The sequence below is a fragment of the Amphiprion ocellaris genome, chromosome 2 (assembly GCF_022539595.1).
Source record: "Amphiprion ocellaris isolate individual 3 ecotype Okinawa chromosome 2, ASM2253959v1, whole genome shotgun sequence".
NCBI classification, from domain to species: domain Eukaryota; kingdom Metazoa; phylum Chordata; class Actinopteri; family Pomacentridae; genus Amphiprion; species Amphiprion ocellaris.
In genome coordinates this window covers 22,923,822-22,946,757 of record NC_072767.1, presented here as the reverse complement: position 1 = coordinate 22,946,757, position 22,936 = coordinate 22,923,822, and the positions used below count along the sequence as shown (strand labels likewise).

At 40.4% G+C, this 22,936-nt stretch overlaps 2 protein-coding genes across 2 annotated transcripts in view; one reads left to right on the top strand and one right to left on the bottom strand.

Annotated features, from left to right (window-relative positions):
- The window catches only part of rab3ab (RAB3A, member RAS oncogene family, b), a 32,110-nt gene extending 16,509 nt beyond the window's left edge, over positions 1-15,601 (top strand). The window contains exons 3-5 of the mRNA XM_023278270.3: positions 9,174-9,292; positions 10,310-10,434; positions 11,642-15,601. Of these exons, the coding sequence (XP_023134038.1) occupies positions 9,174-9,292; positions 10,310-10,434; positions 11,642-11,832 (435 nt within the window). The 3' untranslated portion in view covers positions 11,833-15,601. The remainder of the gene's footprint in view (positions 1-9,173; positions 9,293-10,309; positions 10,435-11,641) is intronic.
- A 2,382-nt stretch (positions 15,602-17,983) lies between these two features.
- LOC111573912 (transcription factor JunD-like) lies at positions 17,984-20,069 on the bottom strand. The gene has a single exon (XM_023278282.3). The coding sequence runs from the start codon at positions 19,868-19,870 to the stop codon at positions 19,049-19,051; it is 822 nt and encodes a 273-aa protein (XP_023134050.1). The 5' UTR covers positions 19,871-20,069; the 3' UTR covers positions 17,984-19,048.
- Positions 20,070-22,936: the final 2,867 nt, after the last annotated feature.

Here is a 22,936-nt window from a genome sequence, read left to right as displayed (position 1 = left end):
CACAGCAGCTCACAGCAATGTGCAAACAGGACTGGTGTCTCTTCTGATGATTTCTTGCATCAGACATGCGTTGGCTTCTGAGGGGTCAACAGTTAACCAAGCTGTAAACAGCAGAGTAAAAGACAAGCATGCTGGGAAAACAGACTCTCTGAGGGGAGATCAGCTGCAGGCAACTTGTGTTTTCAGAATCACATTGTAAACCATTACATCATTTCCACCTTTACAACACGTTCTGCAGCAGCCAGAGCAGTGATGGTGAGGGCAGCGTGTGTGTGTGTGTGTGTGTGCGTGCGTGTGTGTGTGTGTGTGTGTGTGTTGTGTGTCAGACTGCCTCTGTTGTCAGCCTTTGCCAGGTCTTGCCTCTGGTAAGAAAGACACTATTGGCCAATCAGAGCACAAGAAACCGATGACTGGGTGCTACTCTCCCCTCCCCTATTACTACATATCTCCCTCAGTACATGACACATACACGCACACACACACACGCACGCACACGCACACGCACACGCACACACACACACACACACACACACACACACACACACACACACACACACACACACACGTGCTGATACCCCTCCCCCATCTCTCAGCAATTCTCACAGCTACTAGAATAAAAATTAGAATTAAAGCTGCAAGCAGCGTTGGATGGGTCCTCGCATCCTTGCTGGTCGGCGAATCCACGCACGTCCACCAGGTGGCGCTATGACTGTGGCTGTATTTCAGCATGTGTATGTCATCAGGGCGGGACTCTGATCATACATGTAAAGTTTGAGGCAGATTAGAGTATGTTTAGGGCAGTTACTCAGCAGTTGATGTGTCATGGCGAAGCATCAAAGTTCAGGAGGCCGCCATGGCCACGCCCTCAGACTTTTGCGGAGCATTTTGATAACTTTTGATCACCCATGTGTGTAGTACATCCTGGCTGAATGTCATCTCTGTCGGTGTTACCCTGTTTGAGTTTATAGCTTTTCAAAATGTCTAAAAATGATCAAAAATTTAAGTTTGGTCTTAAATTCTAGAAAGAAGAAGAAGATTAAAGAAATAAAGTATCTAACAAAATGCCATTAAATCAAAGGGAAAAAGTTAAGACAAAGACAAAGTAGGACAAAAAAAGACGTAAGAAAATCAAGAAGTTTATTTAATAACTAAAGATGTAACTTTGTAAATAAGTGTTGTAGTCTATTTCACTTATTTGATCGATAGGTGTAGTGAGAGACAGGCAGACAACGGGGTAGAAATAAGAATGAGGGCAACTCATACAGCACGGGGTTGCGAGCGGGAATCGAACCCGGGCCTCAGCGTTGGGGACCTAGTACATGCGTGAGTGGCTTAACCCGCAGAGCTATATGATCACACATGTTGCCTGTCAGCAAAGGTGTATCAATCCAATAGAAAGTCTAGGGGTAGGGTTAGGGTTACAGTGGCAGGTCCTGACAGTAGCAATGTACAAAAACATGGATATTAAATTTACATATTTTCATAATTTAATATTAAGTCAAACTAGCCAAAAAATTCTTAAAATGAATGTGGGGTTTTCCCGGTGGATTTTGGCCGTGCTATATATAGAGCGGCCAAAATCCAACGGGAAAACCTGGGATTAATTTCTCTTAATATTCGGCTGCTTCGTTTGGACATTAAAAATATTTATGTGTAATATTAATTTAACCCTATTTTTGCATTACTACTGTAAGGACCTTGCTCTGTAACCCTAACCCTACCCCTAGACTTTCTATTGGATTTATACACGTTTTCAAGGCCAGAACATGTGTGCTCATGTAGCTTTACGGGTTACGCCTCTGACGTATGTACTAGGTCCCCGACGCTGAGGCCCGGGTTCTATTCCCGCTCGCAACCCCGTGCTGTATGAGTTGCCCTCATTCTTATTTCTACCCCGTTGTCTAGCTGTCTCTCACTACGCCTATCCAAACAAAAAGTGAAAGACACTAGTACACTTATTTACATAGTTCAATGTTTCTTTACAAATAAACACCTTAAAGACAATAACACTTTTACTAGGATTTAAACACAATTTACTATGAAAACTTTACATATACAATTACACATTAAAATCTACTACAAGTTCTTAAAATTACAAACTACAACAGTTTATCTAAACATTTAATAGTGAAAATAAGATTTTAACTCATCACATCCAATAATACTTTTCATTCAACAATTACACATTAAAAAGACAAAACATTTGGACATCTAATCTAATATTAAAAAATCATAAAGAAAAGACCAAGACTAAACTTTTAAGATGAATCTAAAAACAGACTAAAAATTGGAACAACACCACTGACACTTTTGAATATCTAATTACACAGAAGACACAATAACAAAATCCAAAATAACAAATAAATTTACATATCTTAGAACGTTTTCTATTCTGAAACAAAAATCTTTGCGCTCTTTGCGCTCTTTGCGCTCTTTGCGCTCTTTGCGCTCTTTGCGCTCTTTGCGCTCTTTGCGCTCTTTGCGCTCTTTGCGCTCTTTGCGCTCTTTGCGCTCTTTGCGCTCTTTGCGCTCTTTGCGCTCTTTGCGCTCTTTGCGCTCTTTGCGCTCTTTGCGCTCTTTGCGCTCTTTGCGCTCTTTGCGCTCTTTGCGCTCTTTGCGCTCTTTGCCTTTTCCAACAACTTCTTGGTTTTGCAGGAACCACCCTTCAACTCCAATCCACTGACACTCCACACCACAGACCACAACCTTTCCACTCCACTATCATCCTCTGCAAGGTTCCCAGTGGGGATTCGAACCGTGACCCTCCACATGACAGACACACAACCTATGTGTGAGCTATCTTTCACACAAGGTCCTTCGTGGACTTTGTTGTAATGATGGTTGAAAGAGGTTGTCATACAGCCAAAGTATGTATATATTGTAAATAAAGCTGCTGTAACAATGTAAATTTCCCCTGGAGTGGGGAGAAATAAAGAACTTTATCTTATCTTTATCTTATCTTAAAAAGTGTCAAAAGAGCCCTGGGCTGGATTCGAACCAAAAACCTCCTGGATGAGAGGCAGATAACTTACCACTGCGCTATCCTTCCTACTGGGTGTAACTGTTAGTTTTCGTAAATGATGGTACACAAAACTATTAAGGAGGTGAAGATAATAAAGGTACTAAGGTGGATTTCAACCGGGGACCTTCAACATGCCAGGCAAAAAACTTACCTATACACCACCTGTCCTACAAGATGCTGCTCTAACTTTGCTTAAATGATGCTAGCAATTAGTACTGGAGCATCCAAAGGACACATAAAAAGTGTGAGTGGGGATTTGAACCATGGACCTTCAACATGTGAGGCACAGAACTTACCTCTGCACCACATTTCCTACAAGGTGTTGTTGTAAATTGGCTTAAATGATGGCATCAATCAGTACTGGAGCAATCAAAGGACAAATAAAAGGTGTGAGTGGAGATTTGAATCATGTGAGGTACAGAACTTACATTGTAGGTTTGTTTCTGAGACTGAATACACCCAATCTCATCTGATCTGCAAAGCTAAGCAGGGTTGGGCCTGGTTAGTATTTGGATGGGAGACTACCTGGGAATACCAGCTGCTGTAAGCTTTTTACTTCTCCTCACAACCTGAACAAGACACTGCTGGTCATTCACTAGAGACAGCTATCAACTAAAACCTCTTGGTTTCTTTATTATACACTCTATGAGGTGGATAAGCTGCAGCTCATGCTGATTTATTGCTGGTTCTGGTTGGAGCCAAAGAACAAAGGCGTCACCTGTTGGAGCAGCTGATGTCCTGCAGCCTCTTCACCACAGAAAGCCTCTGACAGCTTCAATTCTTTACACTCTGACTGCAAGACACCAATCACATAGGAACATATACATGTGTGGAACAAAGAGCTGAACTGACACTCAACATGTGTTTGACCATTTATTGATAAAGACATTCAAACATGTCTAGAGATAGAACACCAACGCACGGTGTAAGAAAGGTCAGAACAGACTTCACCTGCTCAGGAAACTGAGGTCCTTCGGGGTGCAGGGAGCAATTCTGAGGACCTTTTATGGTTGTGTGGTGGTATCAGCCATCCTGTATGGAGTGGTCTGCTGGAGCAGCAGCATCACGGCTGCAGACAGGAAGAGACTAAAGAAACTGGTTAAGAAAGCAAGCTCTGTCCTGGGCTGGTGTTAGACAGGAGGATGATGACAAAGCTGTTGTCTATCATGGAGGACATCTCCCACCCCCTGCAGGAAACAGGACCATCACCGGCAGCTCCTTCAGGGACAGACTGCTTCACCCACAATGTTTGAAGGAGGTCCTTCCTTCCTGCAGCAGTCAGACTGTGTTCAATCAAGCCTGCTCCCAGTAGTTCAGATCACCCATGAAGTAACTGCAATAAAATGTAAATAAGTCAATATGTGCAATTTCACAAGATTTTTTTTTTTTACAAGCATTTCTATTTCTTCTCTAAGGAGAAAGCATCTATTTATATCTGTGCACTGAGTGCTGCTTTTCTTTTTACTTTTTTTCCTATCTGCTACTGCCACACTGAAAATTTCCCCACTGCAGAATCTACCTATCCATCCATCTATCTATGGTCCATCTACCTCCCTACCTATCTATCCATCCATCCATCCATCCATCCATCTCTCTCACGGGTGTGGGGGTTGATTCACCTGTTCTCAATCACCTTAATCCACGAAGGCCCGGTTCTTCATTCTTCCGCTCTCTGCCAGACCAGAGACTTTGAAACCAGAACCTTTCTCCTACAATTAGTCTGGTTTCCCCTTTTTGTTTTCACCTTGGTTTAGTTATCCTTTCTGTGTTGGTTTTAGTTTCATTCGTTAAATAAACTCCTTGTAATCTTTGACCTGTGTCTGCAGATGTCCTGTGACACCAATGATCCCATCTGATATTTAGCATGTTTTCAATTATTGGTCCCATTTCTTAAAAAAAAAAAAAAAAAAAAAAAAGCCCCCTGAAATCTGATCAGATAAATGAATGTGAAACTACTTTGGGTCTGCTGCAGCTGCCTCCCTCTGATCTTGTTCCTGCCCACAGCACAATCTGATCAGTGAAACACTGAAGGACAACTTCAGCATGTAAAACATAAATAAGCAAAGGCTGCAACTCGTGATTATTTTAATTTTAACTTAACTTTATGTGCTGTTCAAAAACTTTATTTTTTCTGCAAATGTGTAGTGATTCCAAATCTTGGTTATTGATCTCCTTGATTACAAAAAAAATCTGTATCGACCCGGAAAAAAAACAAACATGTCAGGCACCCTATGATGTTAACTGTTTGCCTGAATGTTTTTGTTTAAAATCCTCAGTAATAACCTTTGACTGGTTGCTCTTAACCCTGTAAAACTCACTGCTGCAAAAATACAACATCAGCTTATTTTTTAATTACTATTTTCTATTATATATATCTGAAATAAACCCTAATCTGGGGTCTGACAGCAGCATGAGGTCAAAGAAGCTGCCATCAGCTGCTGCACTTCTGTCCGTCCAGCAGATGGAGCCATGGAGCTGCAGTGAAGTGAAGAGCAGCACAAGGCAACCACCACTTCCATCCACTGACGCATTCAATTTGACTGACGCTAATGTTTTATTGACTTCCAACCACTAAACCAATAAAAGCTGCAAGCAGCGTTGGACGAGTCCTCGCATCCGAGCGGCCCGACTGGCCCACGCATATCCACCAGGAGGCGCTGCAACTGAGAGAGTAAAGTTTCAGGCAGATTGGAGCATGTACAGGCTACTTACACAGCACTTCCTGTTTCATGGCGAGAAATCCAAAATGGCCGCCAAGTGGTGCAAAGATGTGATTAGGGCCGGACTCTGATCATACATGTAAAATTTCAGGCAGATTGGAGCATGTACAGGCTGGTTACACAGCACTTCCTGTTTCATGGCGAGAAATCCAAAATGGCCGCCAAGTGGCACAAAGATGTGATTAGGGCCGGACTCTGATCATGCATGTAAAATTTCAGGCAGATTGGAGCATGTACAGTCTGGTTACACAGCACTTCCTGTTTAATGGCGAGAAATTCAAAATGGCCGCCATGTGGCGCTATGACTGTGAGTGTATATCAACCTATGGACGTGATTAGGGCTGGACTCTGATCACACATGTATAATTTGAAGCAGACTGGAGCATGTACAGGCTAGTTAGACAGCACTTCCTGTTTCATGGCAAGACATTCAAAATGGCCGCATTCCGCTGGTAACTATGGCCACGCCCTCAGACTTTTGCGGAGCGTTTTGATAACTTTTGATCAACCATGACTGGTGTCCATCCTGACCAAATTTGAGCTCTCTCGTGGTTACGCTGTTTGAGGTTATAGCTTTTGAAAATGTCCAAAAATGACAAAATTGTCCAAAATATGAATCATATTTCAAAATGGCCGCATTCCGTGGCTCGCCATTTCCACGCCCTCAAACTTTTGCAGAGCGTTTTGATAACTTTTGATCAACCATGACGGGAGTACATCCTGGCCAAGTTTGAGCTCTGTCGGGGTTAAGCTGTTTGAGTTTATAGCTTTTGGAAATGTCCAAAAATGACAAAATTGTCCAAAATATGAATCATATTTCAAAATGGCCGCATTCCGTGGCTCGCCATTTCCGCGTCCTCAGACTTTTGCGGAGCGTTTTGATAACTTTTGATCACCCATGACTGGAGTACATCCTGGCCAAATTTCAGCTCTCTCAGGATTACGCTGTTTGAGTTTATAGATATCAAAAAATGTCCAAAAATGACTCATAATTCAAAATGGCCGACTTCCTGTTGCATTATGGGTAATGATGCAAGAGGCTTTTTTTTGTGCGTCTTGATGAGTTACATATGTGTACCGAATTTCAGAAGTCTAGGTCAAACACTGTCCGGGGGCTGAATTTTCTTAATTTTCTAGGGGGCGCTATTGAGCCATTTTGGCACGCACGCGTGCCATTTCCCTAAAATATCAAATTTTTCGCCGGTTCTGATGTGTGTGGCGATTTTCATGCGTTTTCGTGTATGTTTAGGGCGTCAAAAAGGCAGATTTCCCGGCGGACGAAGAAAAATAATAATAATAATAATTCTTAGGGTTTCAATAGGTTCCTCGCACCACTTCATGGTGCTCGGACCCTAATAATAATAATTCCTAGGGTTTCAATAGGTTCCTCGCACCACTTCATGGTGCTCGGACCCTAATAATAATAATAAACCACAGGGTTTCAATAGGGTCTTCGCACCGTTGGTGCTCGGACCCTAATAATAATAAATAATTCCTTGCATTCCAATAGGGTCTTCGCACCATTCGGTGCTCGGACCCTAATAATTCCTTGCATTCCAATAGGGTCTTCGCACCATTCGGTGCTCGGACCCTAATGATTCGAGCTTAAAAGACACACAGTGGGTTTATTTATTTCACAGTGTGCAGTTAATCCCATCTATGATGATCTCTGCAGACCTGGCATGTATACCGGTACATACATTCAGTCAAACGTGTTGTCTTGCTTGCAACATGAGCATTTGTGTGTGTTCTGTAAATGATCTCAGTGTGTAGCATGTTGGAGAGTAAGAACTACTTTGCCATACTGCCACTAATGCTGAAGATTGCAGATGCACTGCAGCTGCTTTCACACTGTGTTCATGACTGACAGCAACAGTAAGATGGAGGGCGTCAGAAAAGATGTATTTTTTATGTATCTGTCAGTTAATATTTGATGAAATAATCAGTTATTCTGAAATGTCTGACAATTATTAACAAAAATGTTCCTCACTGTTTTTCTGAGTTCAGTGTAAAAATTCACTGTCATCTCCAACCAACGGATTCTATATTCTACAGGTTTGTAAAACAGACAAAAATCTGCTAATGCCCACATTTATGCAGCATTTACATTCTAATGATTGGCATTCTTGTTTGGTACATGACTTAAGTGATTAATCAATTATTGAAATTCTTTAGAATTTAGAAATTGTCTCAGTGCTAGTCAGATATGAAAGAACAGTTTCCTTTATCTTGTGACATCTACTAGTAATGAGATGACATAGAATTACTGAACACTACTAAAATACAAAAAATATTATGCTATAACAATAAACCTGTATTGTAACCAGTACAGTACATATTTACCTTTTCACCTCTTATTTATCTGTTATTCTTATTTTATACACTATTTGAATTATTTATGAACTGTTCATATAAAAACTATATAGGAATATAAAATGTGATTACAACTCAACAAATTACTTTTGCAAATATGGTCAAATATTTAAAAGTACTTTATTTCCTCATCAGATCCTTTTATTAATCTAACTTCAATGTCTTGCCAGCTGGGAAATGAACATTTTCATTTTGCATTGAGCTTTTTGCTGTTTTAAATTGTTCTGTTTTCAGGACTTGTGTTGAGCACAAAGATGAGCACTCCAGTGTTCATTATATAACCCCACTCAGTGCTACCTACACTGACGTTTTAGGTATAGAGCTGATGCTCTTATCCCGAGCAGCCTGCAGCACAATGAGTGAGCAGAAAAGGTTATAAACTATACTTATAGAACATTATATCCAACAATATGGAGAGGAACGGTCAGAACTACAGCTCTCTGAAAATAGATTTCATACAATTTTCTTTGGCCTGAGAATGATCCTGTGTGACTGATTGGAGAGACACTTTGAAAAGTCCAAAAAATAAAAGCTAGAAAGTGTTTGTGTGAAGGGTGCTGTGAACAGAGCTGTTTGTCAGAGACTCACCATCACTATTTATATTGTGTGTTCTTTAGACGTTTCAGTGTGAATGTTTGATTCCCTAAAGTCTTTAACGATAGGTAGGCATTAAGTATGATCACACATCAGCCACAACATTAAAACCACTGACAGGTGAACTAAATTACATTGATCACCTCGTCCTGCACCTGAGGGAGGGATTGTATGTAATTATGGAAGCTTTTGTAATTCTTTTGTCTTTTCGTTAGCATATCTCTAACTTAGAAAAAATGGAGATCATGATTATTAGATTAAGTCTAGAGTGTTTGCAGTTTAGAGATGAAAAGACATTAAGGGATTGTGTCTAATATTTGACTTGTGTGAAATGAAAAAAGGGAGCAATTAGTATCTGAAGACCTGAATGTTAATCCTTAACCTAATATTTCTGAATTCACTGAAATCATAAATAACTAGTTATTAAGAACATCCTCTCTAAGTTCTGCTGTGTTTTCTCTCAGGACACAGCTGGTCAGGAGCGTTACCGCACCATCACCACAGCTTACTACCGAGGAGCCATGGGCTTCATCCTCATGTACGACATCACCAACGAGGAGTCCTTCAACGCCGTCCAGGACTGGTACGTCACTGGATGTTGGGGTTTGTCACGTGATTAGAGCGTAACCGAACTCCGTGGATTCTCTACCTGCGAGAGGGAGTGTTGTGTGGATGATGGATTAAGCATTATCTGAATAGTCAGCACTAGTCTGGAAATAGATGCAGCTATACAGCGGATAAAAGAAGAGAGCTTATGATCCGGTTCGGGTTTCAGTATCTGCTTCCTCTGTGACTGCGGAACAATCAGATGCTGCAGTGATCGTGATCTTTTATGCTCCTTGTCTCCTGCTGGGACTTTGGCTCAGTCCTTAACCCTCTGTAATTTGTGCACAGTATCTTGGATGAGGGCTTTTAAATTTCAGGAAATGCTGTGTCAATTCTCTGTTCCAACGTTACTCTGATTGTCATTAAAGGAAAAACCCTGATTGTATTTATTGACCTACACTACTATGCAAATGTCTACATTTTAATTTGATTGTAGACTCAAGTCTAGCATTCCCTCAATAGTCCACCTAAAGTTTAAGAGAAAAAAATAACAAATTTCGTACATTGCCGAAACTGCAGTGAAATTTTAATGACATTCTCAGCTTTTATGGGTCATAAAAAAAGCTTATCTTCAAATGAGGAAGGACAAATGTTCCCCAAAGAGACCTGGTGCTATAGCTGAGCATGGCAGTAGAAGAAGTAGGAGAGGAGGAAAATGAAGTTACACATTTGGCCTATGGTGCAATATTTTTACAATAAGAAACTTCTTTTGGTTATCATTCTTCTGATAACACATTTTACATTCTAGCTCTGACTGAAAAATTAACTTTTCTCTTTGGTTAACTCTGAAATGTTCATTCATTCCCTTTGCTAAGTGCAAACTCTGTGCCAAAATGTTGCTGGATTATTGATAGTCACATTACATTTGCCTGCTTTAAAGGTCACATTTTCTCTTCAGTCAATGAAATCCAGAGTTTGTTTTAAGAAAATGTCACGTAGCTTTCTGCTGTGAGAGGAATCATTGAGTTTCTTCTCTGGCTGTGTGGGTTGGCAGGTCGACTCAGATTAAAACGTACTCGTGGGACAACGCCCAGGTGCTGCTGGTAGGAAACAAGTGTGACATGGAGGACGAGCGAGTGGTGAGCGGAGAGAGAGGCCGGCAGCTGTCTGAACACCTTGGTGAGCATGCACAGACACACACACACACACACACACACACACACACACACACACACACACACACACACACACACACACACACACACACACCCTGTACAAACACATAGTTTCTGAGTCATTGTTCCGTCCCATGACAAAAGTATTAGCAGAGTATTATTCTCATTATTCTGACTGTGACTGTTGCTTCATCTAATTTAACTTTATTTCTGTCACTCCTTTGAAGCTGTTTGTCGCTTTCTTTGTTATCACCCTGTTTTGTAGATCCAATCAACTTATATGATTTATCGTGTCCACATTACACCTCAGTGCTTATGTTTACTAAAGTGTAACTATATACATCATTTTGTATGTTGATTATTTCTTTTAATGGAGAATATTTTTAAAAGATTTTCTGGGGGCTTTTCGGCCTTTATGGTATAGATATCGGTGGGTGTCGCCTGCCTTCACCCTTAGTCTGCTGGGATAGGCTGCTGCCCCCCCACAACCCTAATGAGGATTAAGTGATGTATAGATAATGGATGGATGGATGGATGGTATAAATAGTTTAAAATAGACAGCAAGGGAGAGGAGAAGAGAGGAAGAGTTAAATAAGCTGGAGCTGAACCCAGGCAGCTGCAATAGATATCTCTAGTCCTGGAACATGAAGCACAGAAGACTTTTGAATAAGACAAATAGTTTTTGTTAACTGTACATAACAGGAGATACCTGTTTGAGGTTTTTGTTCCTAGGTCTGAAATCCTGACCCCAAAATGTCCTTCTCTGAGGGTAGTACCTTCTGATTAGCAAGTAGGAGTTTACAGTTTTGGCCACAGTGTTTAGCATCTTCGTTTCACCTCGCCAGACCTTTTGGGTTCAAACCTGCTGCTTAGCTGAGGTCTCTGTATGAGGAATTTGCTGTTCCCTGTTCCTGTGTGGGTTTTCTCAAGGTGCTTCCTCCCACAGTCCCAAGACATGTATGTTTGGTTTATTGTTGAGTCTAAATTATCCATAGGAGCATATGATTGCCCTGTGATTGTTTGATGGCCTTTCCAGAGTGGACTCCACCTTTTGCCTAATGTCAGCACGGATAGTCTGTGCCTCCATAAAGTGATGTTCAAGTTTAACATTTAGCCTGTTAGTGTTGCTAGTGTTGCTGGACACCTGAAAAATATTACCACTGTCCAAAGAAACTTCTCTGACCCTCTGCCACACCTTGTTTTCTCTCCAGGTTTTGAGTTCTTTGAGGCCAGCGCCAAGGACAACATCAACGTGAAGCAGACCTTTGAGCGCCTGGTCGACATCATCTGTGAAAAGATGTCCGAGAGTCTGGATGCCGGCGATCCCGCCGTCACAGGGGCCAAACAGGGGCCCCAGCTGACAGAGCAGCCTGCTCCTCCTCACCAGGACTGTGCATGTTAAAGCTGACTAATCTCCCAAACATTTCTCCGCTGTCTCTCTCCTTGTCCTCCCTCAGCTGGACCCAGGTCCTCGGGTCCATATTTCATCACCCTTCTCACTCTCTTTCCTGCTTCTTTCTGTCTGTAGGATCATTTGGTTGATGATCACAAGAACTTGGCTGAAAAGGTTCTGAAATGCTCTGAAATGCGAGTGGTCCAGTTTTTGAGATGTTTTTGCTTCTGGTTTCTCCACATAAAGGAGCTAAATGGTGTTGTTTTATCAGTGCTGGTGCTGGTCTGATGCCAAAGCAAGTTCGGTCAAACCAGAGCGTTTCAGACTCTTTGCAGCTCAGGTTCTTGAAGGTCTCCGACCCATCTTCTGTTGGTTTCCCTGTTCCTCAGTGTGGTTTTATAAGAAGGATTTGACGGCGTACATCCTCAGAGTGCCATTTAAATCCTTCCAATGTTTACAGTACTTTGTTTCATGTCAGTCAAATGTCTTGAAAAGATGCCAGCCTTGGATGTGGTGACCAAGAAGGCCACTGTGGCGTCACGTGGGAGTGACGATCCAGCTGAGATCTGCTAGATATCGATGTGTTACATTTCATATATGTCATAAATGTTTCTTTTGTTGTCTCCGCTGGTATCTAAACATGGATACTGCAAGAATTATCAGTCATTTGTTTTTCAATGTTCACCTGAACATTTTCATTCGGCCTTTTTTATGTTTTTACATTTCTTCAGCAAACTTTTGTTTTATATTCTGGTGTTCTTTTTATTCTGTTCGTACATGAAAACGCAGGGTGGGGAAAATATGAACAAGCTATAGCTAGGTGAAAAATAGCAAAAAAAATTACACATTTTATTTAATTATATTTATTTCAAATGTACATATAAATGTTGTGCAATATATATAAAATATCTACAAGTATGCATTTCTGGAAATAAATTTTAAAGAGTATGAAGTTCTATGAGGATAGTATCAAATATAAGAGGTTTATGTCGTAGGGTTTGTTTGGATGATGTGTGGAAGAAGCTCCTCTGTGAGTTACTATATTTCCCTGTTGGTTTCATCCTACTTTCAGAGATGTTGCAAAGTCCGAAATGTCCCAAGAAGAATCTAGTGGGACAAGTTTGCGTCTGAATTCCAAGTTGTACATTTAGTGACATGTTTGTCGTCCCTTAAATCCCCTCGGAGTGATTTTCAGCAGTCGCTAAGGCCTGACAGCTTAACTCTGGTCTTCGAGGAAGGTTCTTGCTAGAGAAACTTTGTGCTGCATCATAAATGTTGTTTTAAGCCAGACAGGTGACTGTAATTCAACTGACATCAAGAGTTTTGCAAAATAGAAAAATTAGTCTTGTGAAAGCTCAAAGTCATCTAGTTCGTCAGTGACATATTAAGTAGTGTGGCAAAGCTTTCGCCACCATATTATTCATGTTGTCATTAACAGATAATGCAAAAATCTGCATTTTGTGCAACACAGTCGTGCAGCTGTGCAAGCTAAAGACGCTACGTATCGATATCACAATAGTTTACATTAGGCAAAGAAACCCAAGCAGATGTCTGTTTCTAAACTGCTAAGCTGTGAGGTTTAAATTATGTAATTAGAACTGCTGACAATTTCTGACATCAGACTTGAACAGAACTTTGAGTTTTCATCTCCCTGACAGCTGTTCCTGGTAGCTCCTTTATCAAATATCAAATCATTTAGACATTTTAATGCTCTCCAAAACATGCTGACATGGTTTGGATGATGCAAACAAGGTTTAGTTAGATATGTTCATGGTATTTTGCCTCTATCTGGTTGTTAGTCCAAAGGCAATGAAAGGAAACATCAGGAGAGAACAGAATGACGAGTGGCAAGGATCTCCAACAGACCGAGAACCAAGTTTTGTTGTCTTTGACTACTCAGTGACTATGACATGCAGGCTTGTTTCGGCATCACTGAGACTAAAATTGCAGTTTCTTTCTACACAAGTCAAAGCAGAGTCCCTCTGATAGACAACTACAGTCATGTATTTTTGTTTTGCTGGTGCTGTGACTTGGAGGAGAGCAAAGATTATGCTGACACATGGTACAAGACAGCAAGATTCAAGATGGGGCAAACATTAGACATACATGTAGCATGCATGGCATATAAGTACTTTGTGATGATGGAAATCCAAAATGTCAGTCAAGGCAAGTTCCTGTCACTTCTGACAAACACAGCATCTGTTTCTAAGTCTAGTTTACACCCAGTGGATTCAGGCTTATTCGTGCTGTGTTAGCAGTTCACAGCTACTCATCTGTTTGGTTCTATTAAGAGAGAGAGAGAAGAGAGAGAAGAGAGAATAACAAATGTCCGCTCATTTTGGATAATTGGAAGAAAAGTGTCAAACTACACACCAACTCTTCATGTTTCGTTGCCTAATAACAAACACCTCTTATGGCAAGACGTCTTTATAGTCAGTATTACAGAGCAGCTTTGCTAAACTCTGGTGGGTTCTTGTGTGGACGCCAGTGTATTTGTCTGTTTGTATGTGATGTTATCTCTGCTCAGTCTTCAGGTACATTATGGACAGCACTGTTTAAAGTCAAACAAGCATCAGACAGCTGGAGGCAGACTGTTCACAGACCAGGTAGCTCGAGCCGATGCAGGTGTTAAATATTCTGTTCTGGGGTATTTCTAAAGTCAACATGGCGTCACTCATTTGGGCATGCCTTCCCTCAGAAAGTATTTGCGTGCTTGTTTTAATGCAGTTTCCACAGTTAAAACTGGTTTGCCAGGTATCCCTTTCTTTTACTTCACCAAAGATTGCTGTAGAGGCAGCTCACTGTTTGTGCTGTAGGTTGCCAGAATGAGCAGCGAGACCAGTTTTGCAATTTTAAAACTGTAATCAGACAAGTTCTGCTTGGTGCAATGCAGTGAACCCTGGTTGTGGGGAAATGATTTTATATTACTGCTTTTACAAGCTTGCTGGAGACATTAAATAATAGATGAGGAGGGTGGCACCTATGGACTGAGAGGGCAAAGCACTATAAAAATCAATAAGATGGTTAAAAATCAGGGACTTCATAAAGCCAGTGTGTATGACTATGTGATTAAAGCAAATCTGAATCAGACAAGCTCTTCTATTGAGTGTAACTGTTAGGACTGTTAAAGTTTTAGAAAATGAGGCCTCGGTCAAAATGTCCCTGTCAAAGTAGCGATGTTGTTATTAGAAAAGGGAGTGATGATTTGTTCAGGAATTATCACAACAAATCTGGGAAATGATTATGGTCCTGCGTATATTTTACTTCTTACTGGTTGTGACTGTTTCTTTTCCAGTAAAATCTAAACTTTTAAACTGTTCTCCTTTCTAATATGTCTTCCTCTCCATATAAACATATGTAAATATTGTACCTTTGAGTCATATGTGTGGATTGTGTTGTATTGACTCAAGCTTGCATCAAAAAATAAAAAAAACAAGAAAAAAAGAGGAAAAAAAAGACAGTAAAACCTGAAAACCCCAAAAGAGCCATGTTGTACTGTATCTGCATTCATTTCTAGGCCTGCTCGTGAATGAATGTGTCACTCAGTTACGAAGCAATACACACTACAGTATGTACACAAAATCAAATGCCATCAAGCTTGGTAGAGGTTGCCGACTTTAGATCTTCTACTAGCACGCAGAAACGTGTAACTTTATTTGGTCTCGTATCACTGCCTCTTCAAATCCTCCTCAGTTTGGGCCATTAAGGTGAGAGAATATGCTGTGGATGTTTTTATCTGTACTTTGTGGTAAAACAATAAAAAAGTTGCTAACAATCAGTTGACTGTTGTTTTTGAAGATTTTATCTCAGAGTGAAGGCCGTGGGTGTTTATAGGTGCTGTTATCTTCAATATCCACCGAACAGATAGTAGATTTTAAACCCAAACAAATAAGTTTAGGTTGAGATTCATTGTAAATCATCTAATGTTTTGGTTTTTATAAATGCTCAGATGGATCAACGTTTAGCAGTAAGAGTCATTTTGGTGGCAAATGGTTGGACGCTACTGGTTCCAACATCCTCAGGAGGTCACTGTTTCACTGACACATGATTTAATAAAAGGAAAATCTCAGAAGCAAGAAGCAGCTTGACAAAAAATTAATGATGCTGCTACCTCCTTTGAGAATTTAAAAACATAGTGTAAGAAAAGGCTAAATTATATTTACAGAATTAAATCAGCAGGTCTTTGAAAAGCCAGTTATTTCCAAATTTGGATGTTTGGACAGAAATTGCTTTTCAGAATACAATAAAATAGTCCAGTTTCTGTTTTTACACATTTATCTTTAACATTTACACGGACAAATACATGTAAAAACATTTGGAAGATTTGATTTTACTGAATCTAAATGTTTCAGAATCTTGCAAGGTCTTGTGTTTGATTGGGCTTCTGGAAAAAGAACCTTCCGGATGTCATTCAGAAAGATAACCCTATAAACAGGAAATGTCAAATGCTCATTTTGTTTAATTTTATAGCAGGGTTGCATGTAATTGATTCTTCCACAAACTAAAAGCCATTTAATTTACATTTAATTCTTCTTGTTCTTTTTTTTTTTTTAAATCAACAGAGCAGCTTAACTTATAGCAAGTAACTGCCATGATGATAACAAAGATGATGGAGTCAGAGTGTGAAAGTGTGAATATTACAAGGACCCTAATGTACTTTCTGTGAGAGAAAAAGTGACACCAAGTACAACTATTTCTTGATACACAGAAATATTATCAGATTCTGGAGACAATATTTGTGCATCTGACTTCTAATATCAAATACAAGACAAAGCGCCGTATGTGTAGATTTGACCTTATCCAACAAATGACAAACTCGGGGGGGGGGGGGGGGGAATGTTAAAAATATTTCTTACGAACATTCACAAAAAAAATTACCAAAGTCCAGTAAATTTCACTGGATTTTGGTTGATTTTTTTTTTTTTGTGAATGTTCTTAAAGAAAATATTAGAAATTTTACTGATATATATGTAATCATTTAGATATTTTTAGGATTTTTTTGGAAGATTTTTACTCATTTTTGAAAATATTTACAAGAATTTTCTTGCCAAATTTGGGGAATTTTTTAAAAATAATACTTTTAAGGGAAATTTTTAAGGAATTATTGAATTTTCTTCCTGAAGGTTTTACAAATTTTCAGAAATTTGGGGAATTTGTTGCTGATTTTTTGTATTTTTTTCAGACAAGGAAACAATATTTTTTGGTGCCTGTAAATGAGGACAACAGGAGGGTTAAATGTTATTCAGTATTCCTAGAAATTTATTGTTATTAGAATAAAAAAAATATATATATATTCAGATGATAAAATGTACTTTTATGTTCAAATTTCAGCACAAAATACTGTATTAAATTAGATATACTCACTATTTGTTAAAATGGTGTAAAATGGCACAATATATATGAAACCTTCAGGTTTTGACACCCTAACTGTGGTGAGATGTGAACCAAAAAGTGGGCAGCACCGGCTGGTCAATATCACAAGGCAATATAGTCGTCAATAAAAGACACGTAAACAGCGTTCTTGTGTGCCGATCACTTACATTATGTTGAAGGAAATCCCCTGTAATGTGATTTATTTTGCCCTGCTGGGGAAGCAATAGCATTCAGATGAATCATACAGTGCGCATTCATCATCACACTGTAGGCTGTTCTCATATCCTCATCCTGCTCTGCTCCACCAGCAGTCTCTTCTCTGATCTTGAGGGCGTCAGGAAATATTTGCCAATAAGCCTCTCCAGCAGTTATTGCACTTGTAATTTCCCAGTTAACCAGCAGAGGGAGAAAGACACCAGGCTGATGGTGCAGGATGCTGCACACACGTGAGCAGAAATCATGAAGCTAAAATCCTATTATTGTGTAACACTCACTTCTCTATTTCAGGCTCATTCTGGAGCGCAAACTATAATTTACTCCTAGTGAACATAATGTACATTAGGTGAGTGCACTGAGACTGTAGTCTGTTGTTTTGTCAGTGTTATGCTGGCAGTGTCACATAACTTATAGTAAAATGTCCCTTCATGAGACTGAACTGACTTAAACTACACAAATTTCTATGGAGCCACATCTGTAGACCTAAACCACCCATTCACCTCCAACATCTGCTTCAATTTAGCACACACTGACTTCATCTACATCCATGTAAACATCAGATGGACCAAAATAGAGGAAACAGTGTTTATTGCCGAGCAGCATTTAATTCAGAACACAACGGCATGAAGCCAAATAACTGTAGGCTAGAGGTGATAGCAACAGTCAGTGCAAAAGAAATGTTACGAGTCTTCACATTTGAAACAAGAACACACTGAAATAGGGACACAGTAGAGTAAAAATAGACAAATACATGTGTGTAAAGGTTAAAGATAATAAACACTGATTAATTGCGCCCTGTGACACCCAGCTGTGGGCAACATTCGAGTTTGTCAACAACATGCAAATTATTCCCTACAGAAATACATGATATATAGACTACATTTGTAGATTATCTGTTACATATCAAATGTGGGTGTATATGCAATTTTCTTACAGCCAATTCCTCATATATTAAGCATATCTGTGTCATAAATGTGCATATTATTGTAGAAATATAGTCAGTCTGTTTGGTCCAGGTTGAAGACTGTTAGATGACAGTCGGTAAACATTTTTACAGAAGAAAATCTGGACGTGTGTCGCGTCTTTGTCATCAAAGTTGAACATAGAGCTCATGTAAGTGCCTCTGTCTCCCATCAGGGAAGCCTTAAAAACACTGGCAGGTTAATGCTGCCTTGTTCACCAGTAAACATACACACCAGGTAGAACAGGATTAGACACGCTGAATATATTAAAGGCCTTTCATTTCAGCCTAAATCAAATAAACCAACTGACTAATGTTTACTGAAAAAAATCCAAGACACTGATTTGATCTTTCCATCGGGCAGTAGTGAATCTGGAAATTGCTGTAGGAATAAAAAATACAGCTTGTCCAAATTTACCTTTGACTTATAACAGAATTTCCTTATCCACCATGTTAAAGTGTGTTTACCAGGTATGTTTACATGTTGCTAGTCCTAAAAGGCGTTTTGAAAAGGCCAGTTATTAATGTAGTCTCCAGTTTGGCCTACGTGGCCTGGCATTCATCCCTGGAAACGGCACACATCTGGACTAGGCTACATACAGGAAAACCAACATTATCCAAGTCCATGAAGCTTATATGCTGGTCAGTAGCCCCACTGCAGCTCTGTCCCTCCGACTAGTGCACTTGAACTTCGTGTGGCAGCAGCTGGCAGCCGCTGTTGACGTGGGTGAGGACTTTCTGCTTCAGCTGGGCCACTTGCTCCCTCAGCAGGCCCGCCGTCGAGGCCAGGTCGGTGTTGTGGCTTTTCAGCGTTTTGACCTTGTCCTCCAGCCTAGAGATCCGCTCCAGTTTGCGCCTCCGACACTTGGAGGCTGCGATCCGGTTCCTGAGCCTCTTCCTCTCGGCTTTGATGCGCTCCTGACTGTCCATGTCGATGGGAGACAGCGGCGGACTTTCTCCGAAGCTCTGTACGTCGGGAACCGTCTGAGGCTCCTCCTTCAGCGGCTGGACCCGAGAAAGCTCCGACTGCGGCGGGGCTGTCCCCAGATGATGTGACGGAGGAGGCGGGAAAGGGACCGTGTCCGTGGAGTAGTTGACAGTGGTTCCCAGCGGTCCACTGCCGTAACTGTTGAGGTTCGTGTACACCGGCAGGTCCGGCTGCACGTTGACCGGAGCGATGTTAGCGCCGAGGTCCATGTTGCTGTTGGTCTGTCCGGCTCCGTTCAGCTGGTTCTGCTTGTGCAGGTCCTCCAGCGCCTTCACGAAGCCCTCGGCGAACTCCTGCTCGTCCGTCACCGTCTTCGGGTAGAGGAACTGGGAGCTGGTCGGCGTCGTGGTGACCATTCCGTTGGATTGGATGATGAGCCTCTCCAGCTCCGGGGAGGCCAGCTTGAGCAGCCCCAGGTCCGGGGAGTTCAGGATGCTCTCGGCGTCGCGGAGGTGTGGTTTGAGGTCCGCGTCGTCCGCCAGGCTCAAGTTAATATCCTTCTTCATCATTATTTCCGCGGGTAAAATGTCAAGTCGTGCTGCTGGACCCTCCCTCAGAGCAGCGTCCTGCCCATAACCTCGAAGACACACCGGGCCGTCAGATATCTGCTGTTTAATGAATATTTTAACAGCTGGCTGGAGCCGGTGGCGGTTTTCTTCTTCTTCTTCTCCTCCTCCTCTCAGACACGAGCTGAATGCACATCCGCGCGCACCGCCTCGAGCTTTTCTAGGCTGGCACGTTCCATTATGTCACAGCAGAGCGCGCGCATTGGGCAGAAATTACGTTTTGCAGACTTTTATTTGAATAAAGGGACGAACCGAGCAGAGAGGAGGAGACAGACCAGACAGAGCTCTCACTCTGAGCCTCTGTCCGGACACTGACCTCCCACCACCAGGCCCTGACCACCACAGCGTGTGTTTTATTGATGTATTTCAGTCATAAAAGTATCATCTATCACCTGGTCTGTTTTTATTTATTCAACATATAGTACTCGGATTTTCAAAAACTGCAGCTCCCATTAGTCTTTAACCTTCTTAGAACATATATTAAATACTGAATACTGTAAGGTGCCCTCTTACCATATGTCCTTTCTTGACCATTAAATATATTTGGTTTTCATTTGAGGTGCTTTTAGTCAAGCTGGCCAAACATTTCACATTACAAAATATATTTCTGTGTTTTCTCTAATAATATTCAGATACAAACTTTTCTTTTTACTGTTAACAGAGTCATATGAAGAGTTATTTACTAGTTTAAACATGAACCAACAACTTTTTCTAAAATGTAAGAATAGAACTGGGTTAAGAAGCCCTTCGGGTACCTCAATGATTTGCAGTACTCTAGCTTTTCTGCAAAATTCATTTGTAGAATTGTAAATTGTAGCAATAATTTATATTTCTAATTAATTCTGTACACTTTTATCTATGTAACGTAATAGCTAACCTGTTGTAAAATAAATAAACTATCTGTCTAAAAGGCTAACTAGCTGACTTTACATTAAGTTAATACCGTTATGCTATATTAGCTCGCTGTAGCTTTAACTAGCTAGCCGAAATTGTTCGCTACTGCCGGCTAAACGTTCCTGCTGATTTAACATTATGTTTGTGTCTACTTCAACACTGGACCACTTTATCAGCACTGACCACTTTACTTTGTTTGTATATAGTACTTTGATTCTTCTTTTTATTATTTAAGAGTATTTTTAACTTTTTATTATTTGCACTGCTGCTAATTGTCGTGTTCTTCAAATTTCGTTGTATTTCTGAACAATGACAATAAAGTCTCTTTAAGTCTTTAAGTGTCATGAATTTAAATATCCAAAAAAATGAAGAACTTTTCTCAAATTTTCCTTAATTGTAAGTTAATCGACTGCAATTTAAAAAAGTAAATCGTTAGAAATCAAACATAATTTATGTGTTATCCTAACGTTTATTGCAGTTTAAGTCAAACAACATCACATTTTCAGAATACAGGCTAGTTAGTCTTAGAAATAATACGCTTATGTTGCTAAAGCTATTTACATGGAAGATGCCGTTTTTAAGATTTAGATTTCATTACCCTCTAAATGTGTTCCCCTAAACATAGCTCATGTGTATATATTATATTGATGTTCAAAAGAACGTCCATTTTAAAATAAAATAGGCATTGTTCTTAAGGGGGCGTCTTTTGGTGTATATATAGAAAAATCATTTTGGGTACATGTAGACCCCAGCTGGACTGGGCATCTTTTATTTATGTACGTTTGTATTGTGTTGCTCTTGTGATGACTGCTTCAGCTGCATTGGGTTTCATTTCAGTTCAGGAGTTCTTACACTAATATTGTAAGCATGTTACGGGAAGGGGTCAGAGAACCCAAGCGCAGGCACACAGAAACTGGCAGACAGGTGAATAAAGGTAAGAGATTTATTTAACCCAAAAACTAAACCAATACACAAATGGAGAACTGAACTGAGAGGACAGAACTAAACCAAACAACTCAAAACTTGACAATAAACACTATAAATACAAAACGGAAGTCCACCAAAACTAAACTGAAATTACAAAACTAAACTAAGGAGGGGTACTCACAAGATGGGGGAACTGAATACAGAGGGCAAACCAGGCTGAAAAAGTGGGGAAGTAAATCCAAAAGAGTGTCTTGAGTCCGTTACAGGATGTGAATTTTTAAAGGTATGTGGCTCAATGATCCAGCAGGGAGTGAATGAAAGCACAGGGCTTAAATAGCAGGAGGTGAAGTAGAGAACAGGTGAAAAGAGTGAACTAATTACTGCAGCTGATGTGCATTACTGCAATCAGCAAGGTGAGAGGACAGACGCAGAGACCAACAGACAAACAGAGGGAGCCAGAGGGACAAGACAAGGAAAGAGAGACAACAGAGATGACAGGATGAGTGAGAAAAATACAAAAGAGACAGATGACAAAGACAGGAAGAGGGAAAAAGGAAGAAAAGAGGAAGAAGGAGAAAGAAGGGCAGGGGCTAGAGCAGGATCATAACAAAGCAATACACTACAGTAATCATCAATAGTAATTTCATTGCATCTTTCATATTTGTATCTATAGACGACACAAGTTTTAGGAAAATATACACTGAGAGGATATGGACAGGTACAGAAATGTGAAACAGATGAAATAGTACTGGAATCCAGCTGGACCCCAAGTGTATGGATGAAGTAGGTGTTGCCACATGTACTGATGAGGGTTAATGATGCTCAGTGAGTTATATAGTTTTCCACAGTTTAATTTTTTGGTGAGATTTGATACCTGCTTTGTTGCCATGGAGAGGAGGGATGAAATACAAACAGTGAGGTGGCACACTGAAGTCTGATGTCATGGTGAGTACTGACTGGTACATGTCCTGTTTTCATTTTCAAACAGTTAAAAAAAACTGGAATGTTTAACAGCATGTCTTCAAAATTTTAAACAACAGGAAAAAACAGCACATGTACTCTTGTTGTGTGAGATAGCAAGTGACAACCACCAGTGCTGCCCACTTAATGTGTTCATTTTCGCACTTATTGTAAGAATGATACAAGCCAAACTGCAGGATATAATGGATGTGGTAGTTTGCATAATTC

Coding starts and splice junctions, on each gene's coding strand:
- LOC111573912 (XM_023278282.3), bottom strand. CDS start 19,870: ATGATGAAGAAGGATATTAACTTGAGCCTGGCGGACGACGCGGACCTC.